General features: G+C 35.2%; 1 protein-coding gene across 1 annotated transcript in view; it reads left to right on the forward strand.

Moving 5' to 3' along the window:
- Positions 1 to 15,922, forward strand: part of Abcd3 (ATP binding cassette subfamily D member Pmp70) — a 211,360-nt gene extending 195,438 nt beyond the window's left edge. Inside the window, exon 15 of the mRNA XM_067138123.2 lies at positions 8,412 to 15,922. Coding sequence (XP_066994224.2) covers positions 8,412 to 8,489 — 78 coding nt within the window. The 3' untranslated portion in view covers positions 8,490 to 15,922. The remainder of the gene's footprint in view (positions 1 to 8,411) is intronic.
- Positions 15,923 to 16,437: the final 515 nt, after the last annotated feature.

The following is a 16,437-nucleotide window of genomic DNA, read 5'->3' on the forward strand; positions in this document are numbered from 1 at the left end:
CTTTAGATTTTGTGTTTCTAAGAGTGACCGCAATAAGGTTAACAAGTTTCCAATGTAAACCAAATTCAGTAAGGATATGCAATAATGATTCACGATGGATACTATCGTAAGCTTTTTGAAAATCAACAAAAGTGATCACTAAATATTTGCTCCTAATCCTTTGATGTTTTATAATCAATTTGAGACTGATAATTTGATCAGGACAGCTTCACCATGGATGAAAATCACCCTAATATTCACCAAATTCACTATCAAGTTGTTCATGAATTCTGGCATATGAAATCTTAGAAAAATCTTATAAGTGATATCCAGCAAAGAAATTCCTTGATTATTACTAGGATCTAATCTATCGCCTTTTTTTTTTGTATAGTGGGTCTATAATTGCAACATTCCATTCTTGGGCAATTTTTCGGTATTCCATATGTCAATAAGATGTTTATGTAAATTCCGAATAGTCTGTACATATTCCTTCCAAAGTTCCGCTACTAGTTGAATCTCTCCCGCCGCTTTAAAATTTTTAAGTGAATTTTTTTTTAATGGGTGCAACTTCTTCTGCTAAGGCTTTTTTAATTTGTTAACAGTGGTCCCCAAGTTGTCGCTTAAGTGTTATGGATTTCTCAAAGTGTACTGGATTATTAATGACTGAACTAGGATCATATATTCTTTCCGTAATGAATTTTTGCAGTTTATTTTTCCTTTTAGGAGTTGATTTGATGTTAATCTTTGAGATGTAATGATCTGAATCAACATCGACACCACGAAGAACCTTTACATTATGTGATCCATGGCCACATGATCTATCTGAGACTCACCTAACTTAACATTAGGACATTTCCAAATCATTAATATATGCAGTTTTCTTTTAAACCTTGTAGTCTCCAAAATTAGTCCATGGTTAACACTAAATTCAATTAACCGTTCACCATTCTTGTTTGTCAGTTTATGTACTGGCCATCGCCCCACCACTACACAAAATCTCCTCTCACATCCAATCTTTGCATTGAATTCTCCAAGTAAAATTTGAATATTAGTATCAGGTATATTCGTAACCAATTGGTCAAGTTCATCCCAAAATTGATCTGTTCCCTCCTTGTCAGTTCTTTTTTACATTTGTTGGTGCATGAACATTTATCAATGTGCATATCTTGTTTTCCACTCTAAGAGTTAACAATGCTACTTGTGGGGAATTTGAGAAAAAGTCAATAATGGAATCTAAAATTCTATTGTGTACGAAGAAACCAACTCCAAATTGAGGAACATTCCTCATGACTCTCACCTGGAGGTCCTTTATAGAGACGATACCCACCTAATTCAATTGGGTTCTGACCAGTATTATGTAATTCTTGAAGAGCTGTGATAAATGTGTGTTGATCCAAAATATCGTTTAGATGCTTTAACTTACCAACCTTCATCAATGAATTGATATTTAATGTTGCCAAATACGAGAACTTTCCTGGCTTGTTGAACTTAAGTACATTCTTAGTTTGATTAGTCTGTATGTGTCTAGGCGCTCCGACTTGCCTTAATCTTCTGACACCCCACCGTATCCGAATGGTGTTTTCGCTTGGATGATTATATAATAGCTGTCCAAACCCTTGGATTCTTTCAATAGAAGACTCCCCATACTAGGTTAATTGTCTGATCAATAATCAAGAGTCTGGCCGTGGTCAGGGTTTACAATTCCAGATGTGATCTGGAAAGGTGATGAATGAAATATATGATGAAAAATGAGATTGTAGAGATTGTTTGGTCTGCGAGAGCTATTTTAATTCCCTCAAGTTCGCCGGTAAACTGGTGAGGACCTCCCTATCAGCCACCTGGGACGTGCCACGTCGGAGTATAGCCTCTCTGCCTGCTATGACACCGTAGTAGGTTTGTGGAAATTAAGCTTTTACGGTATATGTAAAATAACCTCATTAATTTTATTCATATAACATAATGTTTTTTCAATGTATGTCTTATCATTTGTATTAATCTGAAGATGACCTTAACATAGGTCGAAACATGTTTTTTAGACATAATGACTGTATAGACTATTTAAGTGGTGTATGTGTTTGAACAGTTGTGGACAATATATGTAAATTCTTGCTAAGAATTTTACTGAACTTTCCCACTCCAATTTCCTTCCTGATGTCTTCATTTCCTGTCTTTTCTATTATACTTAAAAATTTCATTTCGCTGGCCTGGATTCTTATTGATGTAATAATTGAAAGAGATCTTAATCTTTTTGTAAGTGTCCAGGTCTCTGCTGTATGTCGGTATTGGGCAGTAGTAGATCTTACATATCACCTTCATTGGTACCTTCTTTCTTCATACCAGGTTTCTTGTGCTCTGATAGTATGTATTTCCCTATTGAATCCTTTTACTGATTTCCATGACCAGCCCTGCATCCTGCATCAGTTTTCCCAAGTACTTAGCTCTTCTCAATTTCAAGGTTTTGTCCCTTTATTTTAATAATTCCTTTCCCTTCACTTTATCATGTAGTCAATGCCATTGTTGTGCTCTTTTCCACACTGATTTCCATTCCATAATTTTCATTTATTTCATTCTCAACATGTCAAGTTTGCTCCCTACATCACAATATCATCTGCAGCTCCCTGTTTCCCTTTGTCTCCTTCACAATTTCATCCATAACCATTATGAATAACAGTAGTGACAGCACACTTCCTTGTCGTAGTCTAGTTTCATTTCAAAACCACTCTGTCCTCCCCACGTGTGTCTGGACACTGCTGCAACAATTTTTGTACATTGCTTGCACACATTCTATCATTTACTTTCCAAATCCTTTCTATTGCGTTACTTTCCATATCTTTACTCTGAGTACACTATTGTAAGCCTTTCTTAAATCGAAAAATATCATCACCATATTCAACACTCTACCCTTCCAGCCTTTGAAATGTGGCACTGGCAAAAAAAGAATCCCAGGGTCGCTAAACGGGTAATAGCCGCAGAGATATCTTCGAATAATATAACTAACCTTAAATTATTAAGCAGGAAAGATAAGAGAGATAATAAATTAAATAAAAAGATCTGAATGAGAACTTTTGGTAAAAACACAAATTTATTCAAATAAAAAGGTAAACTTTGGCAAAGTAAAAAAGAAAACCCCTACACAAATAAAAGAATTTGACTAACATTTCGCTGTACAACATCACTCATAAAATCCAGTCAACCATAACCACATAATTTAATTCATATATATAAAATTTGTTTAATTCACTCACTTATTCAACTCCAAGTCACTCACTAATACCTTTATCTATTGACATTTTGTTGGCCTAGGTATCAAATCAATTTACTTTCATCATCAATTATTACCATGAAGTCCGGCTCCATGGCTAAATGGTTAACGTGCTGGCCTTTGATCACAGGGGTCCCGGGTTTGATTCCCGGCAGGGTCGGGAATTTTAACCATCATTGGTTAATTTTACTAGCACGGGGCCTGGATGTATGTGTCGTCTTCATCATCATTTCATCCTCATTACGACGTGCAGGTCGCCTATGGGAGTCAAATCAAAAGACCTGCACCTGGCAAATCGAACATTTCCTCGGACACTCCCGGCACTAAAAGCCATACACCATTTCATTTTATTACCATGAAAAACAACAATCTTATTACTGAATTCCAAACTCATCCAAATACATCTCACTTAATTGAACTCTTACATGTCATTATCATATGCCAACATTAATTTAATCAACTTGTTCCTTTCATTAATACATCTCGGGTTTTATCGTAGTTGATTACCATATTTCAAAAGAAATAACATAGTTGATCATTATTACATCTAGCACCTTCACTTGAGTGACCTTTTAAATCCAAAATTTGAAATACATTCTTCTACACACGAACTCTTTAATTCGTATCCAATCTTCCATCTATCCTTGAAGATGGTTGCCTAGTTGTACTTCCTCTTAAAACAATCACCACCACGACCTTTCCATCTATCCATGACTCATTGAAAAACATAAAATTCTTTCTGAATATAAATTATTGAACTTGATACTAATCATTAACTCAAATTTCAAACTTATTAAATTATTTAAAAATATATTAAATCATCACAAGATGTTCAATCATTAACTCATTAATCTGTTAGAAATTATTAAATCATTACAATGTTAAAAATTATTAAATCATTATTTTATATCGGCTTCCTCCTCTCACCTATATACACCTAACACGGAACGCAACCAGATCGATAATTACCCCTGATGCAAATAAATTTAAGTTACCGTTCTCATTTATCAATAAAATATTACTTCACATACACATAATCAGCTGTAGCAAAGGGACCTAAACTAACTTAAATTCCCACCAAGAACTTAATCTACACTGAATATATGACAATAAGGCAAAACCTTTTGTCTCAAACACAACCACCACCTGAAATGAATTCACAAACATCCAACAGAGGTTACAACCACAAATCAAAATTTGTGTTGTCAAATACACAGTAAATGCAAGTCACATATACAACAAATAAAATCAATCATCATTATAATTACCAGGAATATCATGTTCATTGACCTGGTCAGGAATCGAAGTTCCGACCCTCTGGATCGCAACATAATCCCATACCTTACAATGAATATCGGGAATAATATTATTAAATATTTAAATCTCGTTGTGCTATTCCTAATCATTCAATCAGAATCATCTAATAAAGACATTTATTCTTTCATTTAAGACCCTAGCCAAAGTGGTTTATTTCTCTTTAACAAACACACAGAGCAGTAAGAACATCTTATCTGGGAACGCAACTCATTCATTTACTTCACACGCACAGCAATTATTTCTGTCAACACAAAATAATATCTCTCCGTTCAAATTAAATCCACACGTTCCTCTCAAAACTCATCTTCCATATTACTTAGATCCCCTTGGGCTACCATATCAATTATTCATTAGCATACAACACTTTCAATACACAATGTATATCACACACTTCACATGTCCACTGGTTCAAATTCTCACCAGGATTCGTCATAACTTATCGAGAAACAATTTATTTCATTTGCTGGCAATATATTCAAATATCTTGTTCCATATTCGTTACCTGCTATGGTGTTTGAATGTTAAAGGTTCTACTCCAAGCTAAGTTCAACTGAATCACAAAAATGAAATATATGATAGAATATCTATTCCCTCACAGCACATTCTCATTTACTTGTAAAATATATTTTACTTACTTCTGAAACAAACTCAAAATATCCACTGTAATGTGCATGACTGGTCACTGGTTCATATCTGCTTCATGATAACAATGAACTCTCTCTCTCTACGATTAAATTTGTCCATGCAACATGCCATAAACTATCACTAACATACCCCAATAATTACAAACACATACTGAATGCCATCTATTCTAATTAATATATTTACACATACGAGTATAATTTTAGAAGATCACATGTTCATATTTTTATCAAAGATCATAATTCAACACACGTCTCTTATTATACATATACTCACTCCTCCAAGGCATCAGTATTGAAATTAACTACCTGTATCTAGCTAATCCTTGCTACATTGAAAAATAAAAATTGAACTTAATCATTCCATATAAGAAAATTCTTCACAAATTTAACTGTAACTGTATCATGCATATATGAACTAATATAAATCAGGAGATACTTATCGAATCCGACGTTGCTCCATGTCAGCCCTACAGCATTTTTGGGCCTTCAGATCGGCCCCATTATTTGGTTCACTCCATCATGACTGTAGCATTACCGTGTACATAAATGCCTTCCTCGGCGTTTATTTTCTTGACTCGTGTTTTGTATGACATCGCACACGATGTCACTCACATTTTTATACTAAAATACACAAAGAAAATTATATATAAATTATACACAATTTCACATTATAATCTTGTCAGTTTAGTAAATACTCCGTCTCTGCAAACTTCGCGATTTCCAACCTGTGACACTGCAAAGCGTCCTGCGATTTTACACCATTTCGGTCCTTACTACTCGACAAACATGTTTATACATGTGATACTTTATATCTCAAAAATATTAGCAATTTATACTCCAAATTCTCTGCTAATAATAATGAATCCAGCGGATTCAGTTATGCGTTATCAATATAGTATGTATTAGGTTGAGAAATGCTCAAATTCCCGTGCCACGGCGACGACCATGCATCTACATCCGAGCCGTTCCAAATCACATAGCAGAGTGAGCCTCCTGGACCGCGCGTGGTTTCTGTCGTGCGCTTGCCTCTTGGCGTAGAGCTTAGGGAATCCCCTGATCAGTTGCATAACATCCTGTCTTTAATAGCCACATTTATAAATTACAATAATTTTCCAACTACGTAGAAGTCTGAATCTTCTTATACACTATCTCCCTGCGGATTTTTACCAATATAGTGGGGATTTTAAGTTGGCGTCCATATTTCAATATCTCTTCCGTATTCCCAATGTTTTTCTCCATGAACTGCATCATATTGGAGTTGGGATGTTGTGTTGATCTTCTAAAACCATATTGCTCTTCTTGTAATTGTCCTTCCATCTTTCTTCTCATTCTCTTTTCCAATACTCTGAAATATGAGTGTGATTCCTCAATAATTTATCGCATATCTTCTTGTCACCCTTCTTAAATACAAGTACGAAGGTTGGAACTTAGATAGTGGCAACTATTTATTTACAACAGATACAAAAGAGTTGCATGTTAGCAACCTTTACTGCCCTTCAATGTACTCACTAGTGTTGTGTATAACCCATTGCCAGCGATGTGGAAGTCATAGTATACCTTTAGCAGAGCCTGTTCTGTTGATGGTTCAAATGGAGCGGTCTACTGCCTGTCGAATCTCTGCAACAGTTCTGAAGCAAATGCTCACAAATCGTCTGGTTTCAATCACTGTCCAGTAATGCGGCAAGAGCATGCACTTCTTCACTCGTAGGACGACCTGCCTGATGAATGTCCGCGACAGTTTGCCGACCATCATTGACGGCTTTTACCCAACGTGCCACTGTTCTATAAGGCAATGCAGATTCCCCGCAAGCCTCTTGAAGACCTTGATGACACTGTTGTGCTGTACGACCTCTGGCACATTCAGTCTTGAACTCCGTTGTTCCTGTTTTGAAAACATAGTGACAACGTTAAGTTAAAACCGCTAGCTCACAAGTGACTGTGTTTCTCTCGCTTGTGCGCACGCAGGTGATGTGGGAAGGGGGAGTCCATTTGCTCTGAGGTAAGTTAGGTATGTAACCAAAGTGTGCTATCAGCGACAATATTAGATTCTGTTGCATAGCGTTTCCACAGCAGCGTTGCCACTGTTTAAGTTCTAACCCACGTATTATTACTCCTTTACTTCAGTTATTTGGTACTGATTACTCTTTCCAAATATATCGAAATAGCCTATACAGCCATTGTAGACAAATGGATCCTGCTGCTTTTATCATTTCCACATACAGTTCATCCAATCCTGCTGCTTTTCCAACTTTCATTCATTGGATACTAGTTTCCACTTCTTACATTGTGATTTCACTCTTGGGTTTTCTCCTCACATTCTGCCTCTATCATCTTATCTACACCCCTTCTGAAATTCAGGAGTTCATCATCGTAATCCTTCAATCCTTTTGTTATCTCCTCTGGTTGTGTTATTTTTTCCTTTCACCTCCTTTGTATAGACTTTATCTTCCTTCCTATAAGTCCACATAGCATCCTTTTATCCTTATACACATCCTCTTCCAACTCTTGTGTAAATCCTTCTCAGCTTTTCTGCTGTTCTTTTCTTACACCTCTTCATTTCGTGATACTACTTCTACTTTCTTTCCTTTTATCACTATTCCATACTTAATCATACTTTTTTCTTGTTTTTCACTGCTTCCTCTACACTCTCATTCCAGATTGAGGTCTCTGTATCTTTCAGTCTTTCATCTATTCTGTCACAATCATTCTTAGCACAGTTTACCAATGCCTTCTTGAACATGTTCTGTTTCACTTCCGAACTCTCCACCTCAGCTGTAGTTATTTGTTTTTTCAGTTTGTATTAGAATTTTTCTTTTACTTCCATATTTTTTAATTTCCATACTTTTATGTTCTTCTTTCTTCTTTCATTTTGTGTGTCTGATGTTTTTAATTATATATGTCTTACTGAGGATGACTCTATGCTGGGTCGAAACATGTCTATGTAAAGTTTTGTCTTAATTGGATGTAAAATATTACAGTATTGACTAGGAGGATATCAACATAATTTTGTACTTTTTTTTTTTTAAGAAGTATTCAATGTGTTAACAAATTTAGGAATAATATAAGAAAATAGGTACGCCCTGATCCTGCATCCAGACAGTGGTAGTATTATTGCAAGTTAGACCAAGATAGACTTGTTGTTCTTGTACATTTTCAAGAATATGCTATCTCATTCTATTGGTATGTAATATCTTGTCTTATGTTTTCAGTATTACCTTCAGATGGATGGCCGTGGTAGTTTTGAATTCAAACCTATTGAAGCAGACACTGAAGAATTTGGATCCTGAGATGAACTTCCTTATAAGAATTAGGTAATTGTTAAATGGATTTTTACATGTAACACAGTTGCATTTTGAATTGGCAACTTTTTCACAGAACAAATCCATCTTTAAAAGAACAAGAATAGTTTATATTCTTTTCTTTTAAGTTTATACGGATTCATGAAGAGTATCTGTTCAGTATTATTGGGAGACAATAATTAATCTCCCAATAATAATTTTGTGTGATCATGCTCTGGGTGCAGAAGAAACTTTGGTAGGCATCATTAAATGAAGACACAAATTGTTTTCATTATTTAATACTGCAATAATTCTAAGCTCCTGTAATTATTCAGTTTTGTAGTCACTGTATCTTAACCAGATGAGCATACAAATTAAGATGTTACACTTTGGAGTGATTTGGACTTGGGAATATACTCTCCAGTATGGATTTGGAAGGAAATAATTTTTAGGAGTTGTTTTCAAATCCAAAGGACAAATGTTTCCGATCTCCAGTATTCTTCCACTCTGTTGTAGATAAATTTCTTGGTACAGAATTAATGCAGCCTTTCTCCAGATTATGCTTAGAAACCAAGTTTAACTCAGTGAAGTACCAAGACACCTTTGGATCATTTTTTAAGTTTTGTGTCCTAGAAATAAACATGTTATGTTTATTTATATGCAGAAATGTTCTTTATTGAACCTAGCAAACTTTTTGTCTCTTGGATTTAAATTACATAAAAGATTGAAATATTGGCCTAATTTCATTAGTTCATAGAATTTTCTACTGAAGGATGTTTACATGTTTATTCATTTTATAAATTGTATGGTTTAACAAGGTGTTCTAATGTGATATTTTTGAACAAACTTCAGTTTATCAGTTCCTTTTTCTACTTAATAATTTTTCATAATATATTTTTCTAGTATATTATTCAGTATCAATGGTTGTCTCTCTTTTTGTTACCGCTTCTTATTTGCGGTGTTTATATGTGCCAAATAAGAAAATCCTGGAACAACTATTTGATATTTTTCTGCTTTTTTTGTTATTCCTCTACACATTAGTTAGGTATTCTCTGGTCAAAATGAACTAATACCATTACACTGTGGTACTGTAAACTGAGCTGTCTTGCATATACATCCATCTCTACCCTGGATGCCCTATTGCTATTACTTTCTCCTTTATAACATTCTTCTTCATAGCTCAAAACTGCTGTCAGTTCCTTGGGACAGCTATGGGCACTGAGGATGAATCCTTCTGATATTTACCAAATTAAGAATGAACTTTGAGGTGATGGTGAAGATTCATTAGTAATATTTTGCTCTGTAGCCCTAGAAGTCTGTCTTTTACTCTGGTTGATGTTGTTAGGTTTTTATCAACACCATCATCTTGAACATCCATCAGAATGTCTTAACCAAACTACCAGAAAGGACAAGATCAGAAATGAATAGGAAAGTAGCTGGTATTGAGTTTCCTATTACCAGCGTCATAAAGAAACGCAACTTCAGTGGTATGGGCACATAATGAGAATGAACAGGGAAAGACCTGCCAGAAAATATTTCGACTTTAATCTCGTAGGAAGAAGACCACAGGGAAAAGCAAGAAAACGTTGGATAGAGACCGTAAGATCAGATGTGGAGGAGAGAGGATACAAATGGGAGGATGTACTGGATCAGAAGATGTATGAAGACAGAAGGAGATGGCGAGCACTTGTACACCACACCCGGGAACCTGGAGTTGGAAAATGATGATGATGATTATTATTATTATTATTATTATTATTATTATTATTATTATTATTATTATTATTATTATTATTATTATTATTATTATTATGAATACTGGATTAGCTGCACATGGGCTACTTGGCTAAACTAGATCCAAATGTTATTCATAAAGTCCACTTTCAGATACAGTATCTTGTTCATTCATCAGAAGAAATTTGAAATCAGTTCCTGTATTTTATTTCAACAGCACAACTACTACCTTGTACTCATTCACTCATATGCCCCTGTATATTAGTTGAGAAACCCTAATCTAATGCAGAATTATGCAGCTGGAGAGGTAATTATGGTTTATATTGTACATAATAAAACAGCTTCATTCTTTTCTGTTAATTTGGCCTACATTTTTCTTTGAAAGTTTGTTACAATTTGAAAAGAATATGGTATTATCATGCTCCAGTCTTCGTGGTAGTAATGAAAATTGTGAGCTAAAATTTAAAATAGGATGCAGTTTTCAAGCTAGAGACTTATGGTTTTCAAGGAAATACTTGTTATATTATGTATCAAATGTATGTAAGGTATCATTTCCAAGTGACTGTCACATATGTCCTCGGGTATTTTTAGTATTAAGTAACATGCACTCTCGTATGAAAGAAACGTGCTTGACTTTGTTTTCATATTATATAGCGATGGTGTGAACATTGTTCATGAATTCAATTTGGATGAGTATATGCCAATTGATTTTTCTTGCTGTATATTCTATGTTCATTGGTTATTCATCCAAGTTGGGTCACTCAGTACATGAAAATTCTAGACTAACCATAGAATTTTACCAACAATTGAGGGTCTGACATGGGAAAGCACTTAAGTCCAAAACTGCAATTTTACAGGAGAAGTAAAAAACTGTTTCAAAGGTCTTGTTTGAATGATTTATTCAAAAAACTGTTTCAAACCCCTGGTTTGAATGATTTATTCATTATAACAATACCAAAACCATTGTTAAGTTTGAGAACACACCAAAAAGTTCAAAAACATGCAAAAAAGACAACAGATTGCATAATTAATTTGAATTATAAGCAAATGTTGCAGTAAAATTCCTTGTACTCATCATCTAAGTAATCCACCATCGAAAGTAAGTCCTTCTTCTTGGCCTCATTGATTGTTGGAATACTCTGGATTGGTGGAAGATCTCTAAGATTAGCGACATCGTTAAGGGAACAGTTTTTCTTAAAGATCCTGTATCGCTTCCACTCCTCAATCGAGTTGAAAGTTTGTTGAGTTAGGATGATAGGGAATCCAACTTTCGTAATTTTCACCCACGACAGTGTACTTATTTTCATCTTGGTAGTGTCGAGAAGTCGTCAACTTACCAAAGACAAGTCACGAAACTCTTCAAGAGTCATCTCAACAACATTGAAAGGGTTGTCGAATTTGCAGTCCCGGACCATGTCTCCCAACTCGCTTGGAACCATTGCTCTGCAGATTCGCTTCCGCTTTTCAATGATTCCGAAGTCCTGGTCGCAAGGCATGTAAGAATGACCAGAAACTAAAAATTTGAGTTCAATAGTTTCAAAGTAGTCTTTCGCAACCAAATAAATTATTGCCATCAGGACCATGCGATTTTTATTCTGGCCTGCGCAGTTATCACACCAGATAACTATGTGTCTCTTATGGGTGAACTCTGATTTCAGTACTTTCACGATGCATGATGCTACTTCATTTCCCCTCCTCCCAGCAATGCCTTCATGCCACATGCACATATAACTGTTGCTTGTATCTCCAACATGAATACACAAGTTACAGTTGGAAAGCTGTCTACAATAGAACATGCTTGAGTGAGTAAGTGAGGATGTGAGCATTACTTGCTGCATATCTACACTCACTGTGCAAACAGCACTTGCAGGTGATCGGGACTGGGAGCAATCACTGTCGAGTAGTTGTTTTGCCTTCTCAGCTTTGCGCTGATGTACTTCACGCTTTGCTATTAAACCAAATTTTTCAAGCCCTTCAGTAGATTTGATTTTATGCTTCAAAAGATCACAAGTTGCACACGTATCTGTGCAAGAACAATGAAATTTCAACTTGGGAAATTCTTTCTTGAAAACCCTGCTAAAAAATCTGTAACTCATTTGACGTTCAGAATGCTTTATTTGATAAGCCCTATAGATCCTGTGGACATTAAGGTCTGGGCTCAACTAAAGCTGCGACGATTGACGCCTAGAATAATGGCTCTCTTCCGCTGGAAAAGACTGTGTATGGTCTATGATGAGATCCCTATCTTCATCAGTATAATTGAATTTATGGGCATGTGAGCGTGGATTTTGCCCTCTTGCATCCTTCCGGAGTAACTGCCCTTCTTTTTTCTTACTTATTAGACGACCCAGGCAATTGTCTGATATCCCCAAGACACCACAGAATACCTTCCTACAAACTTTAACGTGGCCTCCAGAGGTTGGTAATCTATAAGCCACAGTTACCTGACGATCGCAAGTAGTTTGTGAGTCACCCCCTTGTTCAGTTGTTGAAACTCTCCTTCTACTTCTCTGAGTAGGAATTAAACTCATCAATCCCATGGGAAAGTTAGAGTGCGCTGAGTAATTCTCTTTCCAGAAATCGTTATGCAATGTCTTAGCTCCTTGAAGAAGGTCCTCATTCATTGTACGCTTGTTGCCACACCTTTTACAATTAGGCTGGAAATATGGAAAACACTGCTATAATCTATCACACCAGTTGAAAAGTTAAAACAAGTAAACATAACCTTCAAAGCTAATCGAGTACTTACCTTTTGAAACGGACGAGGCTGATCTCGACGGAAGTCAAGGCAATGATTTGGTTGCATTTTAAGTTACAGTAGGTATTTATCACAAGAAACCCTCCACTGTTATAATACAAATTCATCACTGTTAGGCAATAAACAACTCTGCAACTCCACACATTATCATAACACGAAGCGATGAGAATCACTCCTGCCTAACACAGACACGGTTCAACGGACATACGTGCTTCTCTATGCCAAGGTGTCTGGACTTATAACTGATGCCATCTACCGACCTTCAGAGGAAATGAACTAAACGAGGGACGGACTTACGGTTTTCTCCACACCATCGGCATTGCTTCTTACTTCCATTTCCGCAAAAAAAAAAAAAAAAAAAAAGTGATTTTTGGACTTACGTGCTTTCCCATATCAGCCCCTCAATTATCCTTGAAATTATTTCCCTTTGTTTTAAACTCCTCTCATGTACTGTGTTAGTACATATTTCCTTCTTAACATTTACTGATACCACAGGAACGCAGGTTAATCAGGTAAATACCCACTCACGTGGAGGTTTTTGGATATATCTTCACTAGACTGCAACTTGCTAGCAACTTGGCAGCATGTTGACCAACCAGCCCACACATAAGTGAACTTGGTGTCACAACTTGTGTTGACGAGCATGTTGGCCAACAAGTTCACTAGTTAGTGGCCTGCTTTTAAATGAAGCTAAATCAACTACTAGAGTGTTTTATTAAGTAATGATTTGTCTTGTGAGGTTCAGAAGGCTATTAGTATCGAAATAGTGACAGTTTGACAGAATTTCCGTTATTTCCTAACGTAATATTCCTGGACTTCACTCTGTTAGTTTTCTTAACTTCACAATACAGCTTTGTCTGGTTGTTAGATTCTCAGTAGTTTTCACATTTTTCATAATTTAAATATTGTAGAAACATTTAAATTTGTTGCTTTCTGGTTGAGACAAAATCTTGTTCATAATATCAGAACTGTGTACATTATGTGCATTTCTTACTTTGATGTGAAAATGGTAATTACAGTTTTCTTCATACAATTTGGGATTGGTGGAAGGAAGAAGTGTTATTTTTAAAGATAGTGTGAAGAGTGGGATGAGAAATGAATACCAAAGAATCTAAAAATTATTTTTTTGTTTTAATTTAAACTATTCTAAAAATTCATTGTTAGCAGATTGATAGATCTTTCATTTATCTTACTCCATATGTTTGCTCTTAAATATCAACTTTTTGTTGTAATTTGGTTTTTACTACTAAAGATTGAATAATACCATGTTATGCCTGTGTAGACAGTAGAATCTACACCAGGGGTTTCCAAATGGCGGCCCGCGGACCGCATGTGCCCCACGAAGCCATTTTTGCGGCCCGCAAGAGCACTGTAAGAAATAATGTGAAGAAAAGACACAAAAGTATTTATTAGCTCGTTCAAAAAGTATTAATTTTTATACACCCTATAGACTCAAGTCAGAACTAATTATTCTTTAATACAATTTCCTCTTTTCAAGTATTCACTTGTTTTCAACAGATTATTTTTTATTTTAAAACATTTAAAATCCGTATTTCAAGTAATAATGTTATTATTTTTGCGTCCCACTGACTACTTCTGATGGTTATCGGAGACGCTGAGGTGTCGAAATTTCGTCCCACAGGAGTTCTTTTACGTGCCAGTAAATCTACCGACACTAGGCTGACCTTCAAATACCGCCGGACTGAGCCAGAATCGAACCCGCCAAGCTGGGTTCAGAAGGCCAGCGCCTCAACCGTCTCAGCCCGGCTCCAAATTTCACTCTTTTATGCAATTTTAAAATAATGTTTTAAGCAGTTAAAATGATCAAACCCTCATTTCAATTGAACTATGCATATTATTTCATAATGGTGCTTCTGTACTATTTGTAAAATTTTACGAAAATTGGCCTACTCAGGTGCGGCCCGCGAACATGACTAAGGTTTCCAAAATGGCCCTCGAGCCCTTACAAATTGGAAACCCCTGATCTACACCATTATAATATGCTTCCACTCTTTGCATAGCACTGAGAATAAAATGTTATGAGTGTACAATATCTTCACCAGAAAACCTCTTTGAATCAATGAAACGTAAAGCAAATGGAAGAAAGTAAAAAGTAGTACAATCTGGTGATCAAATATGGTTCTCTTTAGACCTTTGGCATCCATAACCCTAATCAGTGTCTACAGACATACGTTTCTCACAGTTATTTATCATTTCCAGAATTCGTTCGAGTTAAGCTGTGTTTTGAAAAGTAATACAAGATGCAAAGATCCTGTGCAATTGATGTTTCAATTTATATAACTTTGCTATTATTCTTTTGCAATAAAGGCACCATTTTAAGGGTCAGTAGTTAAATACTTTTTAATCACTATTTCAGAATCTACAGTCATGTACTGTGGAACTTCATTTTAGCTTTATGCAATCTTATATAAAAAATTTAGCACTGTCCAAATTACTTAGAAAATGTTATCTTACATGTCTTAATGTCTTGATATGAGACCAGAAATCCATCAGTCATGGTTGATATGGCTTGATAGCTTTGGAATGGTATTGTTGGAAGGAACAGAATGAGAAGTTTTACATTGTAAAAGTAAACAGATAATAGAATTGTACACAACTTCATAATGGTGCCATTCAGCACTAATTGAAAAATCTCGCAATGTTTCTCTCTCACTCTTTACCCTATTAGTGAAGTAGTCAATTTTTCCTCACATCATTTCACTTATAATTTGTCCAGCATATGTGTATGTAAGAATGTTTTGCCATATTTATGTATATTTACTGAACACTGATGTTTTTTATGATTCATAATTGTTGTCACATTACACTGTGGATATATATTTTATTAAGTGATTATTTTGTTTGTATTGATGTTAGTTGTTGAAAGTATTATGTACCTTACACATGAGTCTGAAGTATATCTATGTAAATAAATATTTAAGAAAATCTATAGCATTCCATTTTAGTTGTAGCACTAATGCAAGCCATGTAGTGAATAATAGTATGCAAATAATAGCCAAGCATAAAACTCTGTGGATCAGAGTTTATTGCGAACATACCATTTCTTTGACGTGTATATATCCTTGACTATTTACAATAGTTGCTACTGTAAATATTTAGCTATTTTCCATGCACGTTATCTTATGTTGCAGAATTGCAGTAGATTATTTTTTTATATAGCAATTTATTCAAGAAAATACTTGCACAATTTCCTATTTTGCAAACAACTAGGTGAAAAAGTATGATCAAAGAGTAGTACACCTCTTTCTTAATCTGTCAATAAGATTCAAATTATAAATTTTTTTTATTTAATTTAGAGACTGTGATGATAAATTATTTTTGTATATCATTGATGTGTAAGAATGTACCAGCAGTTATATCAGTGTTGTGGAAGACTTATTTATCTGTGAAAATAACTAGAAAAATGGTCATTTATTAATATAAACAATGAAACAACTCCATCAT

The sequence above is a fragment of the Anabrus simplex genome, chromosome 1 (genome assembly GCF_040414725.1).
Source record: "Anabrus simplex isolate iqAnaSimp1 chromosome 1, ASM4041472v1, whole genome shotgun sequence".
Lineage (NCBI taxonomy): Eukaryota > Metazoa > Arthropoda > Insecta > Orthoptera > Tettigoniidae > Anabrus > Anabrus simplex.